Source organism: Rhamphochromis sp. 'chilingali' (assembly GCF_963969265.1).
Source record: "Rhamphochromis sp. 'chilingali' genome assembly, chromosome: 21".
NCBI lineage: Eukaryota > Metazoa > Chordata > Actinopteri > Cichliformes > Cichlidae > Rhamphochromis > Rhamphochromis sp. 'chilingali'.
In genome coordinates this window covers 9,754,598-9,780,793 of record NC_137949.1, presented here as the reverse complement: position 1 = coordinate 9,780,793, position 26,196 = coordinate 9,754,598, and the positions used below count along the sequence as shown (strand labels likewise).

Below are 26,196 nucleotides of genomic sequence, written 5' to 3'. Positions count from 1 at the left end.
AGTTTCTAAACAGTTTCCTGCTCATGATGATGTCACAGTGAGTGTTACACCTGCTCTCTGGTTCAAGCCTGGTGCTGATAAGCCTAAACCAGAGGAGGGGTGTGGCCTCTCCTCAGGTGGTTGAGCGGTTTAGTTGGCTAATAAACAGCGACGGTGATCGTCCCGTGCTGGTTTCTGAGGGGTCCCTCCCCTTCAGCCTCTGCTATTGATACAAAATGATTTCTAAAGACTCAAGTTCAAAGACGTTTTAGCGTCACAGTCGACACAGACGCCAGCAGAAGGCCACGTCTCTGCTCAATGCAGGTGGCGTCCTCCTGGAGGCGCCAGAGGACAGTCTGCAGGTTAACCTGAACGCTGTGAGGCTGACGTGGGTCAGCACCTCCAGATGAAAACAGGCAGCAGGTACACACTAACGTGAGGGTGCTGCTGCTGCAGCGGCTCCACCTGGGACAAACTTTCCCGGGTGGAGACGCTGCAGCAGCACCATGTGATCAGTGATCAGCAGTGAAGCTGCTCTCAGCAGGTTTCAGTCACCTCCTGGATGTGAGACACGATGGCAGCCTGAGTCTGGATGTCCAGCAGCTTGATCTTCTCGATCATCTCCTCCTTACGCTCACACTGAGGAGACACACACACAGACAGACACACACAGAAAATGAAGGATTAAAATCAAATAGCAGCTGTTGCTTCTCTTGTTTGTTTGGTGGGTTATTAGTTATTTAGTTATTCAGCATCTTTAAAAACAAGATGACAGACGTCAGAAAACTTAAGTTAAAAATGAAAGTGTGTGTTACACATTAACAGCACAAAGAGTAAATAAAAAAACGACGTCACATAAAAGTCGAGATGGTAAATACGTCAGTAACAGGTGGACTCGGAGGTGAGGGGCTGTGCAGTTTATATCCACGACCCAATAAACACTGATGATGTAACTGCATGAGCACACGTCTGCTTTCTTACATTCAAAGCACAAAAATGAATCTTTGGATTCTGCTCTAAACTCACGTCTGTCTGGCCCACACATCGCAGACTAACTGCAGTTTTTAAAATCCAGCGTGCTCGACACGTCCGGGCTGATGATGTCAGACGTACAGCAGCAAAGCTCAGAGAAATCAAAGCATAAAGGTTCAGGTGGGAGGAGGCAGGTGTGCAGGTGAACGTTAGCAGGTAGAGGGCTGAGGGCAGCGTCATCCTCACTGATGTGCTTCTACCGTTAGTTGTCAGGTGTGTGTCTGAGGGCGGGGTCACAGCTATTTAATGGAACAACAACATCATCATTTCCCTGTGGTTTATCCTCCCTCCCTGTTCCCCTCATGGCCTTCCTCTTCCCGGGAACCAGTCGAGCAAGTGCAGGGAGGGAGGGAGACAAAGGGGGAGAGGGAGGGAGACAAAGGGGGAGAGGGAGGGAGACAAAGGGGGAGAGGGAGGGAGACAAAGGGGGAGGGAAATTAGGAAGCTGGGAGAAACAAACAAAGAGAGGTGAGAAGAAGACGAGGTCGCTGCATTCAGAGGGATGGGAGAGCTGAACAGACCGAGCCCACCTGTCAGCACAGGTAAACTCAGCTCGATACATCTGGATAAATCACTTCCAGGGAGGAGCGGCTTCCAGCAACACGCTAAATAACCTGACTGTGATCAGGATCCACGGGGTTAACAGAAAAACAATTGACTGGTGTTTAAAAGAGCGAGAAGCCCCGCCCACATCCAGTCCAGCCCTCGTCAGCAGGAACACGAAGAGACGGCTGTGCTCAGACATGCAAAACGACACACACACAAACACGATTCCTGGGAGAGGCAGTGTGTGTGTGTGTGTGTGTGTGTGTGTGTGTGTGTGTTACCTGCACAGCACAGCCCAGAATCAGCAACAAAAGCCTCTTCAGTTCCTCCATGCTCTTTGCTGAGGGAACAAAACAGAGAAACTCGTGGTTACAGTCACGCCACGGCTCGATACACGGCGCCATGATGTCACGCCACAGCAGCAGCGAGATGCGGCAGTCACGCCGTCCGACCTCTGAGAACATCTGAGAAATAAATACAAACCACTTTTCAATCACACACACTGGTTTAAATCCTGCATCTTCAGCAGAGCGAAGGGCTGATAAAGTCTGTAAAGACGAGGCTTAAAGCATGAAAGCTACACAACTCTGTCACACACACACACACACACACACACGTTTTCCCAGGAAACCTCCAGAATTTGGGACCCCTGGACTTGATGAGTGTGTCTAATGAAACCGTCTGCACCTGTCACCTGTCAGCACAGCCTGGCCTCAGGTGTGTGATCAGCTGATCTCTGTGCACAGACGCTCAGTGCGTTCGAGCGTCTCAGCTCTCCTCACTGCGAGGACACCGTACGGGTGGCGCGTATGGACGAGCCGCCCCGGAGCAGCGGGCGGTCTCGTTCTAACAGCTGGGACAAAGTTTGAAGGGATGAGCACCGCCTGCTAGGGCTGCTCAATTAATCGAATTTTAATCACGATTACGATCTGGGCTTTCAACGATCATTAAAAATGACTGAGCCGATTATTAGCCCCTCCCTAATTTATCCGCGACACCTTAAAGGCCGGTCCGTGAAAATATTGTCGGGCATAAACTGTCCGTGGCGCAAAAAAGGTTGGAGACTGCTGATTAAGAGGACCCGAGGGAAGCTCGGAAAGCTAAGCAGAAGTTATTTGGAGAGTGACTGCCGTTGGTTGAAAAGAGAGTTTAAAAGAAAAAAACTTCAGTGGTGTTGCACACTATTTTATATTATTTTTTTAAAGTCATTGTTAACCCTTTAAAGCCGGTCAGAGCAGCATGCTCCGTTTTGCGTAACTATTTTTAAATCCCTGTAGAACCTGAACCGTGTAAGCTAGCGCAATAATTTGTTTTGCATATGAAACCGGAGGAGTTGTACTTACATCTGATGCCATCAGCTTGTCCTCGGTCACGGTTTCGTTCCACATATAGCTTTGCAAAAATTGCATAAAAAGCGCTTGCAGGAACAAAAACATAATATTCCAGAAACATGCTTTGCCGTTCCTATCAGCTGTTCGTAACACTTCCCACAGTGAAATGATGCACATGCTGTTTTCTTTGCAAATTTGCATCATAGGATTGTTTTTTGTTTTTCCTGCAGTAGTCGTGTGCTGCAGTGTGCATGTGCTGCTGAACTTGGGGAGCCGCTACAACGAGTCTTCAACCTCAGTCTGCGACTGGAGAGAGTGCCCGCCCTATGGAAGACATCCTGCATCGTCCCGGTCCCCAAAAAGAACCGGCCCAATGAGCTGAATGACTTCCGACCGGTGGCACTGATGTCACATCTTATGAAGACTCTAGAGCGGCTCTTCCTCAACCTCCTCCGACCACAGGTACAACATGCCCAGGACCCACTACAGTTTGCATACAAGGCGGGTGTCGGAGTGGAGGATGCCATCCTGTACCTCCTACACAGAGCCCACTCACACCTGGATGGGGGAAAAGGCACGGTCAGGATCCTGTTTCTTGACTTTTCCAGTGCCTTTAATACCATCCGGCCCTGTATGCTTCAGGAAAAACTGAACAGGATGGAGGTGGACCCCTGCCTGGTGGCTTGGATCTCCGACTACCTCACCGACAGACCACAGTACGTCAGGCTGAAGGACATCACGTCGGACACAGTGGTCAGCAGCACAGGAGCACCACAGGGAACTGTGCTGTCCCCTCTTCTCTTCACCCTGTACACCTCTGACTTCTGCTACAACTCTGAATTATGCCACATTCAGAAGTTTGCAGACGACACAGCCATCATGGGGTGTATCTGGGATGATCAGGAAGAGGAGTACAGAAGTCTGGTGAGGGACTTTGTCGCATGGAGTCACACAAACCACCTGCAACTCAACACCTCAAAGACTAAGGAACTGGTTGTGGACTTCGGGAGGTCTAGAGCAGGTCCACTGCCGGTTCAGATAGAGGAAGAGGAGGTGGAGGTGGTCAACAAGTACAAGTACCTCGGGCTGTGGGTGGACAATAAACTGGACTGGTCATGCAACACAGAGCACCTGTATAAAAAAATCCCAAAGCCGACTGTACTTTCTCAGGAGGCTGAGGTCTTTTAACATCTGCAGGAAGCTCCTGAGGATGTTTTACCAGTCGGTGGTTGCTGGAGTACTTTTCTATGCTGTGGTGTGCTGGGGGAGCAGCACAGCAAAGAAGGACTCATCCAGGCTGGAGAAACTGATCAGGAGGGCTAGCTCTGTGGTCGGCATGAAGCTGGACACTCTGGTGACAGTGGCAGAGAAAAGGACATTAAAGAAACTGATGGACATTATGAACAATGCTGGGCATCCTCTGCACACGGCCATTAACAACCAGAAGAGTCTGTTCAGTGACAGGTTGCTTCTCCCCAAGACAAGAACTAACAGACTTAAAAACTCCTTTGTCCCACACGCCATCAAACTGTTTAACTCCTCCCTGGAGGGGAGAGGGAGGGGAAACAGGAGGACAAAGGAGGGGGGAACAACTAAGCTGTAGTGCCTCTTCACTTCACTGTGCAATACCTTTAGTGCAATACTTTTGTAAATAGTCAACAGTGCAATAGACTCAATACTTGAAATGTGCAATTCACTTGTATTTTTATTTTTATTCCTATTTATTCTATTTATCCCCTTCGTATATTTTATTTATATTGTCTCTGTATTTATATATATATATATATATATATATATATATATATATATATATATATATATATGTGTGTGTGTGTGTGTGTGTGTGTGTATTATATATATATATATATATATATATATATATATATATATATATATATATATATATATATATATATATATATATATATATATATATATATATATATATATATATAATATTCTGTAACTCTGTAACTTCTGTCGGTGCTGTGCTTTTTTGGAAATCGAATTTCCCAGAGGAACCCACCCGAGGGATTAATAAAGTTCTATCTAATCTAATCTAATCTAATCTAATCTAATCAGTATATAAAAATTGCTGTATCTCCAAAATAAAACTATGAAGACACTAAAAATAAATTTCCTGTTGTTGTAAACTATTTTTTGCAACTTTATTGTATTTAAAGTTTTGAGGGATAAGCCTCTTAAATTTCTCCAAGTAGAAATATATGTAAACAAAACAAAAGCGATTTTCAATTTTTTTTGTAGTTTATTGCACTTTTTTGCAATTTATGTAATTACTATGGACTTAATACATACATATTAGTAAAATATGGGCTATAACAGTTGTATTGATGTATAGCAACTTGAAATGCTCCCACAAATGGCACTACAGCATGTAAAAAAAATAATATAAGCTCTGGTGGACTTGGTTCTATAGTAGGTCTTAAAGGGTTAAATATAGGGCTGGGCCATATTATACCGTTCACGGTAATACCGGTATAATGTTAGGCAACGATAGGAAAATGAAATATCGCGATAGACTGGGAGTAAAACGCGCATGCGCAGTGCCTTTGTTTTCATACGCACATGGCCGATTGTTGAGTGAAACAGATGAACCAGAATTGGTTTGTAAAAATGGTGCAACTTCAGTGATGTGGAACTGGTTTGGTGTTTGTCCGTCAGATACACGACAAAGCACATTTTTTTGCAGAACATGCAAGCGGCCGTCGTTATTGTCGTATTTGTCGGACTAAGATGCTCTTAAATCTGGGAGTAATCTGGGTCCTAAACTCCGTATGCTTCAGGTCAAACAACACTGCAGCATCACTGAGCGTTAAAAACTGTCTAAATTCTTTCATCTTTAATAAAACGATCAGCATTGCTGCTTTACCAGGTGTAACTATAAAGTTTAACTTCCAGGCATCCATGAAAACAAAAGTTATTACATTTAACGGAGTTAGAAGTTAGCAGGAAGCTAGCGGAAGTTAGCTCGCTAGTTTCGCTAGTTACCTAAGCATGATATTGCATGTTCTGACTGAGAGATTTCTGAAAAAAATCAAACGTACAGCTCTGCTATCACTTCCAACATAAATGAAGACAGGAAACTAAACAGCAGTGACGTTTGTAGGGTTACTGAAGTTGGGCTAGCTAGTATATAATGATGTGCTATGTGATCGCTAGCGACACAGCTATGTTAGCATAACATAAACAGTGAAGCTGGAGGACGAACACTAACACTTTTCCACTTATAAAAGTTAACGTTAAGGTTCTTCATGGTTAGAGACAAATGCAATCGCATGGCAGGATGCTGTAAACGTACCAAACCTCAGTCAGGAGAACAACTGAGATAATCCATCCACAATACGAGGTTAGTCATTAATATACTGCAACATGGGAATAGAGCAGCTGCCAGAGAATTCAACATTAATGAATCAATGGTACAGAAGTGGAGGAAGCAAGAAGAATGAGTTTAATCAAGTTTGATTTATCTGACTGCTTTGTTTCGCTTAATGTGCCTTATAATCCCGTGCACCTTATGGTCCGAAAAATGCGTACTGCACACTGCAGTTTAATGTTGCAAAGCACCTCTTTTTAACCATATAACCATATTATACGTGGTTATGCTCAGGATATGTCAGCCCATTTCTACTGGAAATGCCTTTTGGTTAAACTTTCAGCAAGGAATTTGCATTTGCACTGTTACATTTTTATAAAGCTTTAATGTACATAAAAACCAGCTTCTTGTTTAAGTGAAAATAAATGGAAGGTTGTCTTTTTGCGCTAGTAATGTTGTGGAGTTGTATTTTGTCTCGCATCAATTATATCGTCAGTTATATCGTTATCGCAAATTTTCAAATATATATCGTGATAAATATTTTTGGCCATATCGCCCTGCTCTAGTTAAATAAATATCGTCAAATAATCGTGATCTCAATTTCAGTGAAAATAATCGTGATTATCATTTTTGCCATAATCAAGCAGCCCTACCGCCTGCTGCACCTGCGCAGATGAGATGGACTCGCGTGTTTTCTGATCCTAACTGGACTGACTGCAGTTTATCTTCACTGCGCTGGTCGGGCGCTTTGATCAGCGTGTGGAGTAGAGCTGGGCGATATAAGATTTTTTCATATCACGATATGTTTTTTTCATTTCAGGCGATAACGATATCTATCACGATATAAGCCAAATAACTATATTTGTAAGATTTAAATGTGCCGTTGCTCACAAGTAAAATGTGAAATAATCAGCAGCTTGTTTTGATTTAAATATTTATTTCCCATAATAAGTTCAACAGGGTAGATGTACTTAAGGAACATGAGACTTTTTCAGATAAATAAAGGCAAATATTGCAAACTACACAAAAGGCAGCCGCTAAAGCGTTTAAGTTTCAAAATAGAACAAACAAAACAGACTAAATTGTCAATTCCACTTAGAAATTATTAATTATAAAAATAAATCTTGGTTTGTTTTACAGAAGAACAGACAAAACTGACTAACTTTTGTCAATATCAAATAAACTGAGAACTAAAAGGAAATTCTCAATCTCTCCTTGTTGTATAGCTTAGCTTTTCAAACAGTTTTAACAGTTACTTTAGTCTGACAAAAGCCGAATGACGAATTAGCGCTTCCAGTCAGAGACTGAGGCTACGTCCACACGTACACGGGTATTTTTGAAAACGGAGATTTTCCGTTTTCATTTTAAAAAATAATCCCGTCCACACATAAAGACAGAAATGAAGGAAAACGCTGCTATGAACATGCCAAAGCAGCAGGTGGCGCTAGATTCCTAACCGTGCAGAAATGTTGGCCAATCAGAAGTCTAGAAGCCTCGGTGGGAAAAAGTAAACAAAGCTGGGGCATAGAAGCAGAACCGAGTCGTATGTGTGGAGGGACAGTAACTGTGTGTATATGTAAGCATTTAAACACTGCAGAGAGTAGAATTAACAGTAACAGTATTGTAGAAATTCATTTCACCGAAACAACGTGGCGCACAGTGTGATGTCAAAAAATGCGCACACCTTTGACGCTGTGTTTTCTCCGTTTTTCTAGTCCACACGTAAATGCAAAAACTGAGTTTTCAAAAATCTTCGTTTTCAGTGACCAAAAACGCCGTTTACGTGTGGAAGAAAGGTGCAAACGCATAGAAAAATCTGCGTTTTCAAAAATACCCGGGTACGTGTGGACGTAGCGCATGCACCAGTTTATTGTATTTCCAGACTTGCTTTCGGCACAATTTACAGTGCAAGCTACTCTGTTTTTTGTCAGACTTGAAATAGCCGAAATACCTTCACACTACGGAACTTCTATGGCTCTTCCGTTCGACAATCTCTCCGGCATTGGAACCATCATCTGTTTTCTCTTCGGTAACCTTCGGTCACGCTCGGTTGATTTTTCTAGCCGCCACACTCGTGTCCTCCATTACCCGGGCGGCACGGTGGCTGGCTGCTTCCCAAACAAATACACATGTGCGGCTTGGCACTTGTGCTGTACGTAACAAGTCACGTGACGTGACGCTGCAGCTGTGATTGGTTCAGCTCTGCACTACGTAATTTGGATTGGCTGGTTTTTTTTTTTAAAGAGGACAAGAGCGGCGAGGTCTATCGCGATAGTTTAATTTTTCTATCGAGAAAAAGTTATATCGCGATACATATCGTTATCGTTCTATCGCCCAGCTCTAGTGTGGAGGTACATTCACCTGTGGAGGTGTGTCGACGTAAGCGTTACCTGATATCGGGTCCTTGGCGATGCAGAGGATGTTGGGCAGCGGCATGACGATCAGCTGCTGCAGCGTGTCCTGTGACCGAGCGAAGAAGGAAAAGTGTCATTACAGTGACGATGATGACATCACATCAGGAAACAAAGCGTGCTTAGCAATGAGGCGTTCAATGATCCACGTTCAGACCTTTCACATGTTCCCACCGCCAAAATAAAGGTGTTAATATTTCTGCGTTTTATAAATATTAACATGCCAGTGAGTCCTGCAGAGGCTAATGTGTGATCCAGTGTGCCTAAGAGGACCAGCTTCATTCACAGGTACAAGCTTCAGTCACTCGGTTTGTGCTTCATGAAATCAGAAGAAACACACACCTGTGTGTGTGTGTGTGTGTGTGTGTGTGTGTGTGTGTGTGTGTGTGTGTGTGTGTGTGTGTGTGTGTGTGTAGTCAGCCAACAGGAAACACCCTGCTGCTGACAAAGTGTGTGTCAGGAAATAAAAAGCCCACGAGGAGGGAATGCTTTCCATTCCAGAACACTGTCCCACACACAGAGCAGAGGAGGTGGGCCTTCATCAGGTCAGAGGGGGGCTGAGAGGGAAACGTCCTGATCGGAGTGTTTACAGGAGGAGGGAAGTGGCTGTCAGCAGCAATCCATCCAAACCTGCCCGGTGTCTCACACACACACACACACACACACACACACGCACACACACACTCGTATTTATCCACAGCCTGGCACTGATGGCACAAAGCAGACCCCACCCTGCCATGTGACCCCAGCTCAGCGTGTGCGGGAACGTGTCAGAGCTGAGCCTAAAATCCACCAACGTTTCAGGAAAAGTGGAAAATTAAAGCCAAGTTTACAAAGTTTGAATCGTTTATCTCGATGCTCTGAGCCGTTTTCACGCCTGCAGCTCTGAAAGAAGGAACTGAGCATTTCCATGTTCACACGTCGGCCTGCAGCTGATACGTTGGTCCTGGTTCTGGTCCACAGATCCTAGACCAGAACCAGAACCTGCAGCTGTTGCAGAAGCACATGGAGGAGATGAAGTGCACGGGAAATTCAGAAAGGTTCCCGTGCCCCTGCAATCAGCTCCAACTTTGGTTTCAGTAAAGGAGACAATCGAGATGGTCTGCAGGTGGAGTCTGTCGATGCGCGGTGTGACGGGACAGCAGGCAGCTACAACAGAAGAAGAAGAAAACATGGCTGCCAGGCGCTCGACAGTACAGCATGGAGAGAGACAACATTTCCAGGAAGAAACCTCTTTAAAACAAATAAACAGCAGGTCACATGACTCCACATCTGTGGCAGAGACAGTCTGAGGTGTCTCTGAGCTTCCAGAGAAAAGTTCGTTCTTGTACTTTTGGTCAGGAATGTGCATCACTGATTAACGACATCATCACATGTAGCGTCGCTCGGGGTCAAGTTATGTTTGTTATCAGTGACCGGCCTGGTCAACGTCTGTGGCGAGACGGCACAGTACAGACAGGAAGTGTCTCAGTGACCTCCAAATTTAAGATCACTGTTTAAATCAACAGCTAGGACTTTGGGGTCACCAGGGGTCAGGGGGAGGTTTATCTGAGTTTGACGCACACCACAGGTAAGCTGAGCTGATAATGACCAGAGGTACAGTAGGTGTCTGCAGGACTGCATTTTACCATGAACACACACACACACAGTCAGCTGTGCTATAGCGTTGAGGTGCCTGCAGGTAATGTTACACTGGTCTGTACAGGTAACATGAGAGCCAACCAGGCTGCCTGCTCTCTCTCACACACACACTCTACAGCATGAATAAAACATGTGTCCTGGCCACCATCTGTCTGTCAGCAGCGTGAGCTTCTGTCTTTATCCTGAATGTGACAGACTCACCGACTCACCGACACACACACACACACACACACACACACACACACACACACACACACACAAGTTTTCCTTTTGTCTGTTTTCATGAAGCTCAAGCTTACAAGTTACACCAGGAACAAATCTGCAAGTTAGTCGTGCTGGCTGATCCTACATCCAGCTCAAAGCATCGTCGCCGTTAAATACACAAATGAATAAAAACACAAACACAGCTTGGCTGCAGTCTGATTGAAGCGTTTCAGCCGTGAGAGTTTTAACTCGAATCACGATCTCGTCCCCAGCAGGATCTCTGAGATGAGATCGATGCTGCCGGCAGCACTGACCCATTTAACAGGCCTCAATCCTCGGCCCGCTGACACACTGGGCTCACGTTTCTAATCCCAGATCAATGAAACTGTGGCTGCCAATGAGAGAGCCGACTTCTCCCGGGCCGCCGGCGTCTGCGTTCCAACAAATTCTCACCAATTTAAAATGCGAAGTGCAGACCAGACTTCAATGAAACGTGCCAGCAGAGTCTGCGGGCTGACGTCAGGCCACAGACCTCAGCAGGACGGAAAAAGTGCTTGATGCAGCGGAAAATAAAAGCTCCACAAAGTGTCAGTGCTGCTGGAGCTGCAGAACAAGTTTACTACAGAAACTGAAGAAAGAAAACCACCATCAGACGCTGCAGCGCGACCGCAAAGACCGGGCGAAGCTCAGCGGAGCGTGAAGTTTAACCTCGAGGACAAAGGAGACCTCCTCAAACAAAACTCTGAGAGCGACAGTCGGTTTACAACAGTAACACAGCATCACAGCTCATTTCTAACGACGACCCGAAACTGTCTGCACACTCCTGTGAAGCTCAGAAGTCCGTTTCCTCAGGCTGTCATTTAAACGCAGCGTCACTATAAAATACTAAAATTAATCTGATTAATCTGACAGGAGAAAAAGAGGTAAAAATTAGTCTGATTAATTCGTTTGTTTCTCACCAGGAACAAATTAAATGCTTCAGCTTACGTCACTGAAACACTTTATGGCAGGGTTACTGTACGGAGGACCAAAACATACAGTTAAAAATAAATAATCAGCCCAAAAAACCTAAAATGCAGCCATTTAATACATCATCCATTATTTTTTTATATATATATATATATATATATATATATATATATATGTATTAGGGGTGCAACGATACACAAAATTCACGGTTCGGTTCGGTTCGATACTTTGGTGTCACGGTTCGATATTTTTTCGATACAAAAAAATGTTCATGCATTTTTAATTTGTCATTTATTAAAATTATAAATATATATTTTAACTCAAAAGTACAGTTTTTAAATTTAACCCTAACCCTTGTGCGTGTTTTTTATTTTGACAGCGAATGCGCACCTGCAGACCACTTATGTGCAGCCCTGGTTATTTAGCTCGTCATATTGCAGCCACAGAAATTCTTTTGTCCATGAAACCATAAAGCTGCACTTTCTTTTTGCCTTATAGTCTGATTTGTCATAACTTCTCCGTTTTGTGGTAAGCTTTTCTTTGGCTGTCACTTCTTCACCCTGACCTGTCTTATTTGGCTCAGCAGAACTGAAATGCTTTTACACACGCACTCACATAAGCTCAGCGATTCTCTGCACGATCAACCTCTCACATGTTTAAGCTTGCTGCAGGAGATTTCACTTGTCATGTTTGCATAGTAAGCTAACGATTGATAAGACGATGTCAGAGGAATTGGTGCACAAATTATCATCACTCACAGATCAGTGCTGTCGCTCTCTATACACAGTTCGCACGATTGCAAAGTGAAAGCAAAAAAACAAGCGCAAATTCAAACGCGATTTCAATATGTCACATATTGACAGTGGCTCACCGATGCCAATGACATAATTACCCAGCTACATTTCTGAAAGAATGCAAAAGCATTGACATATATTTTTCCTACAATAGCCCGACGGGCAGGGAAGAGATAGATTTTGGTAGCCCGACTGAAAAAATCGCTAGCTCCGGGACGTCGGGCTAGCGATATTGCAAGCCCTGTATCTGATTGAGGAATCACTCATCTTTGGAAAAGAGAGTTTATTACAGAGAAATGTCTCTTTCCAAAATAAAAGCTATACTATCCGCTTCTTCTGGGCTATATTCTCAGCAGCATAAGGAGAATCATGTGCTAACAGCTGTCTAAATGACTCGGCTAAAGTTAGTAGCATGCTTGCTTTTTTTTGTCTGCTTCCACTTGTCTTTGCACTAGGATGATGTCGGCGTAAATGTGCAGTCATATTCGTTGTGTTCCCACTAGTGCTTTCAGGTTAATCTCGTTGAAATGACCTTAACGCCACAACAGGCAAATCTCCGTTAACGAGCTACCGCCGATCGCTCCGTGCATGGGGCTAGACGGCCAACACGTTAACGAGCTAACTGCGCTAACACACTAGTTCACACCAATGTAATTGAGCATTGCATGGCACATCCAACATACTGTTTTACTTTAGTCCATGACTCGCTTACCTTCAGGGTCATACGTCACATGAAAACCAAAATAATTCCAAACGCCAGATCTGAATGAGGTTCAATTTGCTTGTTGCAAGCAGAGCTTAACTTCTGTCTCGCTAGCTTGCCCTGCGCTCTTCCTTCTGACTATGCTGTCTGTGTTGAGCGCTCAGTGGATCTGCGCTCGACAGTGCAGCCTAGGCGGAGTAGTCGAACACAGATTCACTGAGCGCTCAACACAGACAGCATCGTCAGAAGGAAAGTTGATAAAATAAATTACAAATGTTGTATTGTTCGATACATATGCGTACCGAACCGAAAGCACTGTATCGAACGGTTCAATATCGATACGAATATCGTTGCACCCCTTATATATATATATATATATATATATATATATATATATATATATATATAGTGATATTATTCTGTTATTATATGTTACCTTATACATGTAATCAAAATAGTTGAATTATGTTAACTGCTGTAGATCATATTATACCCTTTAATATAGAGTGTGTGATTAGTATGTAGTTTTAGTTTGCATTATACTTCTGACTTAAAAGAGTGTGAAAATCATTCGATCTATTGGTTTGACCTGTATTACTCAACACTGTTGAATGTATTACATTGTTTCTTGACATGTTTTACTGCTGAATCATGAAGAGAATGTTGTGTGCAGAGGACCTTGTCCAGATAATAGAAGAAACAGACCACATTCCTTTGGTGAAGAGCAGAAAGACAGAGAGCCGAGGTCATAAATTAGGCGCTGTAACAGAGAAAGAATGTGATGTTTGGTCTTTTACGACCAGGTGGGGGCCACTAGAGAGTATAAAAAGCTGTGTAACCCGTCACTATTTTGAGACTTGCTGTGACCCTCTGCAGGCAGCTCTCCCCATCATGATGGTCCTTATGCTCATAACTGTTGAATTGTATGGAAATAAATGATTGTTGATTGAGCATTTATACACCGAGTATTGTCCCTCCTTCAGCCCAAAGATTCAAAGAATTGGGAGATTTCAACAATATATACACACACACACACACACACACACACACACACACACACACACACACACACACACAAATTATTTATTTCATTAAATTTAACATTTTTTCTTTTTCCATTTAAATGTAGTTTTCTTTTATTTATAAGTTTATTCTTTGAGCTCATGACACGCTTCGAGTGACGCCCATCATTTGCATAGTGAAACAGAAAAATAACGAGCAAATGTAAAAAGAAAACACAGTGAGAAGACACACACACACACACACACACACACTCCGTGTCCTCGTTCAGCCACTGCTGCTCTGACACAGGTAAACCTCACCTGAGACAAACGCACAAACACAAGATAGATAAAAGCAATAGAAAAAACTGTTGAAAAAAGTTTATACATAATAAAAAACGAGTAAAAAAATAACAAGTTTCATAAAGAACCTTAAAATATTAGTAATAATATTTCTTATATTTGATAGATTTATTCAAAAACAAGTTTTTCAAAATTAAATTAAAAATACTGCATAAATGATTAAATTAAACATAAATATCATTTTAAAATAAAATATTTACATTTTTTTATATTTACTGGAATCTTTGTTCACTTACTGAGTTTTTAACTTTTAGCATTTTTGTTTAATTTTAAACTCATGATTTTTAAGTTGGCAGTTTTGGTCCTCCATACTCGCTGGAGGTAAACAAAGAAAAAAGCGACTTTTGTTTGTTTTCACACGTTAACGTGAGCAGTGTCTCTCACCAGATGACAGTCTGAGAAAACACAAACACACAAATTACCAAAACACATACAGCGCGCACTCAAAAGTAGACAACAATCAGAAACTGCCCTCTGGTTACCCTGCAGCCTGACCTTACACACACACACACACACACACACACACACACACACACACACACACACACACACACACACACACACACACACACACAGCATGCTCAGACACTTTGTCAGTGTTTTATTGTTACTGTCAGGAAAAGCTGTGTGTGTGTGTGTGTGTGTGTGTGTGTATAAAGTAGGGCAGAGGATATGGAGTTCCAAACATGCCAGACTGTAGGCTGAGGCCTTTGTTCTGGAGTTCCCACGGTAACCGAGGAGGGTAAAGTGAGAGGGGAGGAGGGGGAGGAGGGCTGCTTGCGTTACTGCAGAAGAATTAAAACTTCTGCCACCGCAGCCTCACACTTCAGAGGCGTCACGCTCTGCCACCGGCTGTTTACAGGTCGTGACCTTTGAAACTAGGCTGAGGGCCAAACTTAGGATGGACTCTGACCTCAGACCACGTAAAACATTAATAAAGCCGATGTGATCACATCGCACACAGGAAACTCCACAGCAGCACAAACACAGTCCAGAGGTTCAGTTAGCAGCTACCTGTCAGAGGCCACGCCCCTAACAATGCAGGTGAGTTACAGAAACGCGCTCTCCTGTACATAATAAACAGTTTGTGTACATGTTTCTCATAAAAACAGAGCAGAGCTGATTCAGCTCCTGATCAGGTGATTGATCCCTGTGATCGGTTCCTCCTTTTCACAGACACTAGCTGCATTCACAGTGTTGATTCTGATGCTGGAAATTATTTTGAGCCAGAAGGAGATGAAGATGATCCTGGTCTGTGGATGCAGGTAAAAGGAGACCTTTCATGTGCTCCCACTCGCTCTGAGCACACACCTCTCCCACAGGCTGATACGAGGCTTTAAACTTTACCCAGAATGCACTTTGTGAGGTTTCCTGTAGCGAATGATCAGAAACAGATCAAAGATCAGGCAGCAGCTGCTTTCTACTCTACGTCACAGACATCAAACTGCTACAGGTGACCCAGGCGACCCAGGCTCTGGGACAGACGAGCCAGCCTTTAGTCTGCATGTTTCAGCCCTCAGAAACTCAGAGATCTGCTGAACACACAAGGCCTCGTGAAATGAAGTTAGAGCACATTATATAGATCAGCTGACTGCGAGGAGGTCACCTGTACATAAATGACCTCTCAGGATGAGAGGACCTTTAACCTTTGAACCAGTTTCAGACACAAAGAGTCGTCTTTGTAATTTCACTGATTCATTTTTTATTGATAAACAGATCAATAACTGTGGACACAGTCAGGCAGAGAACCAGCAAAGACACAACAGAGCTCCAGATATCAGCTTACTGAGCCACACACACACACACACACACACACACGACTCAGCAGGCCAGTCTGCATCTGCTGGGACTTCATCTAATTAGGACAAAGCCGACGCCCAGCTCCGCACGAACAGCTGGAGGTGTGTGCGCGTGTGTGTTTGTGTGTCCGTGTGCTGCAGCTGATCCTGCTCTCTAAAGCTTGTTGACTTCATATTATCATCCGAGGAGTGTTTGTGCTCAGATTTTTAAAAGATGTTTGAAAAGACAGCAGATTAACTCTGTCCTGCCCAAAGACACACACACAGACACACACAGACACAGACATGCACACACGCACGCACACACGCACACACAGACACACACGCACGAGCACACACACCAAACTGTTTTTATAGGATTGGATTCATTCATCATTATTTTGTCGTGTTTTTGTGGGTTTCGTTTCATTTACTCAGTAAATGTTCTGTTTTTCTTCCTTCAGCTGTTTAAAGGGAACAGAAATCGTATGACAGCTTTGAAGTGTCTCAGGCCTCGTTTATTAGCCTGGACCCAAAGACCAGCAGATGACCGTGGCCACACCTCCATCGCTGCTTTCTCCTTACAGGAAGTAGAACTGCTGAGGTCACAAAGAGCGCACAGATCCAGACACAACTTCATAAACGGTCCAATTAGCACAAAGTTAAAAATGAAATCCATCTCAGAATAAAAGTAAAGTGTCTGTCGGGGGTGTGGCCTCTTCGTGGTCATTCCCTATTCAAACACCAAAACTTTATTAAAACTCATTAAAGTCCATTGACCTCCATCTGAAACACTTCCTGTGGACAGATAGAGGTCGCACAGCACGATCACTGCAAACATCAGCTCATCCTAAACACCCATTAGCATCTAAGACCGGCCAGAGACCCAGACCGGACCCAGACCCTTCAAACAGCACCTGCAGCCGCTGCAGGAGGGCATCATCGATGGGACACTTCACTGTATGTGGAGCCTCCCATACCTCCGTGTGTGTCACACAGAACGATGGAAGCTGATCCTCAGTAAGCTTGGCTGTATGAAAACGAGGAGCTCTGATCGCTCAGTCGCAGCTGTAAATGGTAAATGGCCATATATAGCGCTTTACTAGTCCCCAAGGACCCCAAAGCGCTTCACATATCCAGTCATCCACCCATTCACTCACATCCACACACTGGTTATGGCAGCTACATTGTAGCCACAGCTGCCCTGACAGAGGTGAGGCTGCCGGACACTGGCGCCACCGGGCCCTCTGACCACCACCAGTAGGCAACGGGTGAAGTGTCTTGCCCAAGGACACAACGACTGAGACTGTCCAAGCCGGGGCTCGAACCAGCAACCTTCTGATTACAAGACGAACACCCAACTCTTGAGCCACGATCGCAGCTGTTTCACAAACCGCCTCTTTGTGTTCAGCCAGCTGCTAAAGATAGACCAACAGTAACGTTTCCATCAGCAGCTTCAGTCTGAAAAAGGACAAACAGGGGCGCCGTCACCCGCAGACCTGCAGGTCACAGCCGGAGACATCAGCGTATGCAGATGATGCATGTGTGCTCATGACAAACTCCCAACAATCAGTTCCAGCTGTATTATATTTAACACTGGAGGACCTGAAACCTGACTGTTACCTAGCAGAGGCTTTCTGGCTCAGAGCTTTCAGGACCTGACAGCACTTCCTGCTCCTTTCTTTAGGATGCCCCGGGGCAGACCCTGGGTCAGCTGGAGAGATCTCTCTGCTGGTTTGGGAACACCGTGGTCCCTCCACAGGAGCCAAAAGAGGTTTGGAGCCTGTAGGATGCAAACGTGTCTGCTGCTTCCTGGCAGAAGTTATTTTAGCAGGTCTGCAGTCACACAGGTGCTTCCACTTCCTGTGATGAGCCACGGGATGAACGAGCCACGAAGGCCAGGAATCAAATCATTACAGACCTGCTGCAGTCGCTTATTCTGCATTGTTTTCATAGGCGAGCAACTGAAGGCCTCATGCACACACAGACACACACAGACAACAATCCTCTGTAATAAAAGCAGAAACTCAAAAATTAGGGATGGGTACCGGTGTCCGGTGCCATCATGGCACCGGTTCTGACATAAACTGTAGTAACCAGACCGAAAAGCAGCGCACATTTCGGTGCTTTATTTCGGTGCTTTTTTTTTCCTGAGCTGTGATACACTTCTAGCCAATCATTTTACGTTTCCGAGGATAGTAGGCGGGTCCAGGTACGTACGTTCTTTTAGAGCAGAGCTACAGATTAAAAATGTCCAAGGCGAAGCGGTCAAAAGTCTGGCTGTACTTCACAGCAAAATATGCAAACTCAGCAGCCTGCAACAAGTGCTTTAAGCTGATACTGTGCAAAGGAGGTAACTCCTCAAATCCGATGAAACACCTGGCGACGCATAGCGGTTTTTTAAAAAGCCGAGAAATGCGCCGTATTTGATAGCTTGCTGCGAGACCTCACACCGAGCGCATCTACTGCGGGTGGGTTGCCTCTTATCGGACCCGGAGTTAGCAACATCCCCCAAAAACACGAAGAGGAGAGTCCTGGCCCCTAGCCCTGCCAGTGTAGCAGAAATGATGACGGATGATGATGGCAGCAGCAGCCGTTCTTCTCTGCGCGAGTAGCTTAATGTTGTTCGGGTGCAATTTAAGTTGAGTAGGCTAACCACGTTATTACATTAATGCATGTAAGGTGAACTAGCAAACATCATCATAGCTACATGCAGCTGTCTTCTTGTTTGATGGCAGATGCTCCCTTCACCCTGGCCAAAAAGGCTAAAATGACCAAAGAAAAAGTGGAAAACAGTTAAACATGAGAGGTTTAGGACAAAGTTTGTGTTTTTTCCATTGTTTAAGCACTGCTTCCAGCCAAGAGTGATACCATATATGCCCCACAGCTGCAGAAAAGGCTAATATTGTTATCTTTTTACAAAAAAACCAGCTGAACGTGAGAGGTTTTTGGACCAATTTTGTGTTCTCCATTCTTTAAGCACCGGTTTGAGCACCGGCACCGTTTCAAAAGTACCGATTTGGCACCGGTATCGGATAAAACCTAAACGATACCCATCCCTATCAAAAATAAACTTCAGTTTCAACAATGTTAACAGCTCTCGGAAAAAATACAGTCACATAATCCAGACGACACACAGGAAGTGTGTGTGCGTGTGAGTGTGTGTGTGTGCAAGAATGCATGCAGGATGTGAAGCTGTTCAGCCAAATCAGCTCCATCTGAGCTGCTTATCTCTGATTTATAGAAAACACACAAACATGCACGCAGGGCTGTACTTCACACACACACACACACACACACACACACACACACACACACACACACACACACACACACACACACACACACACACACACCGTGTACTCGTTCAGCCACTGCTGCTCTGACACAGGTAAACCTCACCTGTCAGTCTCCCACAGCATGCACACCGATGAAGCAGTGCTGAAAGGTCAACACTCTAAACGCACTTCCTGCATCACTTCCTGCTGGGACTCTGTGTGTGTGTGTGTGTGTGTGTGTGTGTGTGTGTGTACCTGGTAGTACGTCCTGATGTGTCTGGTGAGGACTGTCAGGTTGTGAAGGCGCAGCGACACATCATTGTTCACGTTCTTGTTCAGCCTCTGATTGGTGGGGCTCGGGTCGCTATGGAGACAAATAAACACACCAGAGGAGCGCTGAGGCTGACGTTTGTGGCTGTTTGGGACAAAGATCATCTCACACACACACACAAGTTTCGGGTAACCATGGCGCAGGCATTTCCCTGCACGGAGCCTGATTAGCATGTGAATAGGGGGCGTGTCCCGCTGTCCATCCGTCTGACCTCCTGTCGCTGTCATCGTGTCAGTGTGACGCGTGAAGATGGCCGGTCTCACAGCGCAGCGAGGACTTCACATGTGATTATTCATTAAACCCTCACAGAGAATCAGGTGTAACTGATTAAACGCAGATTTAAATGTCGTGTTTCAGTCACTCAGACGGAGCGTTCTGCAGGGGTCTCTGTCCCACCCACTGTCTCTCTCTCTGTCAGGTGGCAGACACCTTAAAAGAAGTTTAAGGTCACATCTCACTCAGCCGTCCAATCAGAGTGCAGCAGAGGGGGGACAAACACTTCTCCGACCAACTGTCACATGAGGAGGTGGCTCTCTGCAGAATGCTCCAAACATGCTGTTTATCACAGCTTTTACACTCTTAGATCTGGATGATGTCACAAGGAGGGCCTAACTGCCCCACCCACCTGCTGGCAGCTAATCAGAAGAACATGTTGTTAAAGAGGGAGGGGCTAAAAGAGCTTGATTCTGACAGAGGATGTGGTGAGAGGCTGTGAGGGCCACTATCAGATAAAGGAGGATTATTCTGAGCGGTGAGTCATGCAAAGCTGCTCTGACAGAGTCAGAGAATAAAAACGAGGAGCTGGAAGCGAGCAGCGCCGATCCACGCTGACACGTTCGGGGTATAAACGAAGAGGGGAACGAGCTTCTTTCATAACTGAAGCTCCGACCTCACTGACTCCGGCGTCTCTCAGCAGCTCGCTCTGAACCGTGAGCTCATTTTTTCCACGACATTAAACCATCTCCACTTCGACTCTCAGCCGGCTCCGCAGAACTCGTTAAACTAGCTGCAGGTTTCTGTGGAGAACTCAGTGATTTAACAGCCGACGGCTCCTCCGACTCTCTAACGTCTCCTTTCATACTCCTCACTGCTCCTCTGTAACCCAGTTTCCCATGAAGCCCCGACCGCCCCCCCTCGGCCCAGCCGACCCTCGCCGTGGAGAACAATAGTGCGATTATCGTTATTCCTGAGGACAATAACTGACAACAATAACTAACATGAACATGTGGTGTGATCGGGTCAGGGGGGCGTCCCACACAGAGGATTATCAGCACATGAAGGATGAGTCTGCTGCTGTTTTCTTTTTAATTTCAATAAATCCCAGAAACACAAACCAGTAAACCCAGTAACCAGCCCCACAAACAGAAGTGTCAGAAGTGAGCTGGGCTCGTCTGAAAGAGTGTGTGCAGCCGTGCTGTCTCTCCTTCCAGTCACGGCTGCAATCAGCTCCTGCAGCTGCTGTCAATAAGCGAACTTTAACCACAACTTCAGCCTGTCAGGGTTTTCTAACGAGTGGATCAGCCTGCATGAGCGCCTCGGCTGGTGACGGCTGCAGTGACAGTACGAGTCACTGAGGCGTGCTGAGGCACTGCACCTGCTCTCTGATCGATGCTTCTACTCTTCCTCCTGAATGTCCACAGCCTACAAGCCTCTGCCCATCACACACGGCTCGGTCTAATTCCTGGACCTCAGTCTAGTTAACCTGATCTGTGCTCTGAGGCTGCAGACGACGACAACTCTGTGAAGCGCTTCAGCGGCGAGCAGCACATCTGGCTGTGAAGTCTGAACCTGAAACTCAGGATGTGGTTGCACAAATACACTCGCACAGACACACACAGGAAACACAGGATTACCTCTCTTACCCCCTTATGTACTCACACACACGCACAGACACACGCATCCAAACACACACACACACACACACACACACACACACACACACACACACACACACACACACACACAGGCAAAAACCACCAGAAACACTTGGCAGTTTTGACTGACTCATGCAAATGAACGCGCTCGCTGCCACCTACATGTGTGTCATGATCTTGTGCAGGAAGACGCCGTCCACCAGCTCCATGAACATGCTGAGTCGCTCGTCTGAGCTGGCGCCGTCACCTGACCCCAGCGGGCCCAGCGTCCGCACCTGAGGACAGAATCAGAACATCAACTGTCTGCAGCTTTAAAAGATCTCACATTTAAAAACCAAACTATGAGAAACACAGAGGTGAGTTTGAAATAAACTCAACACCTGTCTGAGTTTAAGAGCTCAAACTTTGCTCCCTTTTATGCTTTTCTGGCTCATTTAAAGGAGCCGTTCCACCAGCACCAAAACAAGTCAAGTAACAAGGAATAAAAAATAAAATATTTCCCATTTTCCATGTTTGAACCACCTGGGCACATCTGGGCAGGCAGCTTCCCGAGTGCTGCCGCTGCTCTCAGGCTGCCTGTCATCTTTACATCATCATCATCATCCTCAGCTGTAATCTAAACACCGGGCTGAAGGATGGCAGTTTGGCATCTCTGCTCCTCTGTGAATCTCCACCTTTCTGTGGTGGAGATGTGGGGTATGTGTGTGGGGGGAGGGGCCTCTGAAACCAGCTCCATGGTCATAAAAGCCTCTGACTGTGAGGAAATCGTTTCACTTTTAATGAGGAGAACAGCTCGGACACGGAGAATGAAAAACACAAATGTCATAATTAGACTCGTTATTGGATGTGACCATGTGACTCAGTGAGCAGGAAGTGGAGGCTGGCGGGGTTTAGGTCATATCTACAGAGCCGAGCTCTCCGCCTGGGCCCGAGGAGATGCCTGGTGATTCGGGCGTCCCGAGCAGGTGACGTGCGCTTTGTTCTCCTGGAGTCTCTTATGATCACGTTGGTACTAAACAGCAGTTTGTTCTCTTCTTCTCCAGTTTGAGACATTCTTATGCCTGCAGCCAGGCTGAGCAGGGTCAAAGGTCACGGTGCTGTGACACATTAAACAGTGGCTCTAATGTCACAGACCTCAGCTGCAGAGGCGGCTCAGGGTCTAAATGACAGCGTGCAGACTCACAGAGACAAGCCGGCGTGAATGAGTGGATTCCATGTTTTTTTAAGCATTACTCACTCGAGTAATGGCGAGGAACGCCCTGCACGCACTCACTGAGGCTCTGCTGGAAGCCAAACCACAGTCCCACCGTGTCACCTCCTGATCAGAGTTTCCGCCCACGGGACAATGGTTGGCTGAGCCGACAGCTCAACAGGAAGCGCCACAGATAGTAGCGGCTGACAGCTCCGCTGGCCGTCCCAGCCTCTGACCTGCCTCCAAAAAGCTTCAGAGATGATTCCAGTCCAAACATCTGGAGCCTTCAGAGGAACATCATCACCACGGCGATAAAATCACCATGAACCGGGGGTTTTTTGGGACTACATTAAGTAGTCCAACTTAAATTTGCCTCTGCTTTAAGAATGTTCTGGGATAGCAGGAGCAAACGCTTTAGTGTTAACGACACCCCGCAGCTCCTGAAACATCCAACACAGGAAATGATCGACCAATCGAGTTTTTACACGTGATTGGCTGTAAGAAGACCCTCCCACAGAGGCATCAGTGCACGTGCAGGGATCACTGGGGCATCTGCGAGGGCTGAAGCACATCTGCAGTTTCTGCTGTCATCCAGATGTTTCCATTTCTCCATCACTGACCTGAGAACAGCCCAAACCATCACCGCTGAAACATCTGGAGCTTCATGAAGCCGCGAAGGATTTCCGACAGTCAGTCTGGGTCCACCGGACTGTTCCTGCTTCCCTGTGACCTCATTTCCTGTTGACCCGCCGGCTCAGCCAACCATTGTGCCCGTCTGTGCTGGACAGAAACTCTGATCAGGAAGTGACACAGGGACACTTTCACCGACACATCCAAGGGTTCCTGCAGAGTCTGAATCCGCTGCTCATGCAGGGAAAACTGGCTGATGGGCCGACACCAGGCCAGCCAGCGGGCTTCTTCACATCCACGAACTGCAGCTGTACATCGATCCACCTGAACCCTGCAAGAACCCCTGGTCCAGGTCCAGCTCTGGGTCCTGTTCCTGGTCTCAACCCTGATCACGATCCTGGCTCTGTTCCTGGTTTCAATCCTGGTCCTGGTCCACGCGCACATCTGCTCCGTCTGTGCGGATTCTCAGAGATGCTGAGTGCTTGGCTTGTGCTCTGTGTGTTTCTGTTAAAGGTGTGATGAGGTGAGCTCAGGTGAAACATCCGGAAGCTTCTCCTGGTCTCTGCAGCTCCTTCAGGAACTCAAACCACCCCTGAAGCTCAGACTGACCGGAAGTCCTTCAAACTCTTTCCGATTAAAATGTGCTCTGGAAAACAGTGCGTGAACTTTTCTGTGTAACACCTGGAAAGTCCCACAATCACGAACCAGAAGCTCCGCCAACCGCTCACTCCCCAAAATCAATGTGTGTGTGTGTATGTGTGATACACCTGACGTGTGCAGCGCGTGGGCACCAAAACTCACAGCTGTGTGTGTGCGCGCGTGCACTCACCCACACCACCAGGGGGGACTCCATGAACGCGCCTAGCAGCTCGGAGAGGGTGACGTCCATGGCTCTGCTCGGTCATCAATACTCCGATCGATCGGCAGGTATCCGCGGCGGGCACGCGGGAGGTCTCCACAGCGGGCAGAACAAAGCGCCGCGAGGCATCGACCCTCCCCGCCACCAGCGCGAGCTCCCTCTCTCTTTCTTTTCCTCACTATTGTCTCGCGACGAAGAGCCGGTCCGAGCCACACGAACGGAAACGGAACCAAAAAAGTACTGGGAGAGCCTCTGCGCGCGCTCCCGTCGGTCCCGGCTCGGTTCTGTTAGCTCAGCGCGTGAACGAGCAGTTTTTTTCCGCTGAAGGTAAAAACACAGACCCTAACTTCGCAGGACAGTTGATCGTGTTGCCAGGGAGACACCACTGGGACCGTAAAGTGGAGAAACCGCCGTGAAGTTTGAAGAAAGAAAGTAAAGTGAGTGAAAAAGAGCCGAAAAAGGCGGGACGAAGGAAAAACGCGAAGCGGAGGCACACAGAAAAGTTTCCGCTGCTCGCAGCACCTTCACCGTGTTTCTCCTCCACAGCGCTCCATCAACCTGACCCACAGACGCCACACGCACGAGCACAGACCGACGGACCCGCCGGCCAATCAGCGCTCACTACAAACTCTGCTCCCGCCTCTTTTCAGGAAATCTGCCAATAACAGACCATCGTATTTACTCTTTGATTCGGTCTGTTGGTGACGTTAGACAAAGAGTTCAGACAGAACAAGATGGAGACCGCCCCGAGGAGGGAAATGTATGGAGGACACAAACTGCCAATAATGGACAAATTAAAATGCCTTAAAAATCAAATACAGACATCGTAATCAAATCACAACACGTGACATGAGCCCTGTTAATTTACCTATTTATTACAATTATAATTTACATTTACAAATCATTTTGTGTTTATTTGTGTGGGCCCGTCTATGAACTCTGAACTTCATTCTTTGTGTCAGGTGGATTCAGGTGAGCTGATTGGCTGGGCCATCCCAGCAGCTTTATTTTGTGTCTCTGAAAGCAGCTGAGAGTTTCACGGCTGTGTTTGGTCATCGTCTCGTTTCTTCATCATCCCGGCAGACGGCAGCAGATTTAACGTCTCGAGCTTCCTTCGCTTACACGAAGCTTCACGGTGCCGTACACTGACAAACAGTGTATCACCCCAAAAACACCAACAGGGAGGTTTGGTGTCAAATGTCCCACCAGAGGAGAAAACGCTCTAGACCATGTTTACTCCAACATCAAGCATGCATATAGAGCCATATGGAAAAGATATCTTATAAAGTTTGTATCTGTCTTGTATGAAACTTGTATGAAAAGCATACAAGAGTGAAAACACATATAAGATCCCTTGAAAAATTATATAATGAAACTTGTATGTTTTGGATACTTACTAAAACAATATATGAAAGTAATGAGAAAGTGGCCACTTTCATGAGTAAATCATATATGTTTTTACTATTTCTTTTCCATATGAGGAGCCATACCCCTCCCCCACCTCGGTCAGTCCGACCACCTCTCCTTCCTGCTCTCCCCAGCCTACACCCCCCTCATGCGCAGTGCCCACCACAAAGACGGTTACGACCTGGCCTGAAAAAGCTCTCTCCAAACTACAGGACTGCTTCACAGAGACAGACTGGGACATATTTGAACACCAGGACCTAGAAACTTTCACAGGATCAGTACTGGACTACATCAAGTTCTCTACTGCAAACGTGACTGTGGACAAAAGCATTCAGGTTTTCCCAAACCAAAAACCCTGGATGACCAGCGAGGTCCGCTCACTCCTCAAAGCCCGCGATGCCGCCTTCAGGTCAGGTGACAGAGCTCTGTACAGGGCTGCTCGAGCTGACCTGAAAAGGGGGATTAAAAAAGCCAAGACAGACCTCAAAAGAAACATCGAGTCCCAGCTGTCCAGCAACAACACACAGGAGGTGTGGCAG

At 46.0% G+C, this 26,196-nt stretch overlaps 1 protein-coding gene across 1 annotated transcript in view; it reads right to left on the bottom strand.

Annotated features, from left to right (window-relative positions):
* ccdc88c (coiled-coil domain containing 88C) overlaps positions 1-24,993 on the bottom strand; it is a 62,811-nt gene extending 37,818 nt beyond the window's left edge. Inside the window, exons 1-7 of the mRNA XM_080871120.1 lie at positions 24,221-24,993; positions 21,732-21,844; positions 19,620-19,728; positions 8,613-8,682; positions 1,839-1,897; positions 522-618; positions 258-379 (exon numbers count right to left, since the gene is read on the bottom strand). Of these exons, the coding sequence (XP_080727246.1) occupies positions 258-379; positions 522-618; positions 1,839-1,897; positions 8,613-8,682; positions 19,620-19,728; positions 21,732-21,844; positions 24,221-24,280 (630 nt within the window). The 5' untranslated portion in view covers positions 24,281-24,993. The remainder of the gene's footprint in view (positions 1-257; positions 380-521; positions 619-1,838; positions 1,898-8,612; positions 8,683-19,619; positions 19,729-21,731; positions 21,845-24,220) is intronic.
* Positions 24,994-26,196: the final 1,203 nt, after the last annotated feature.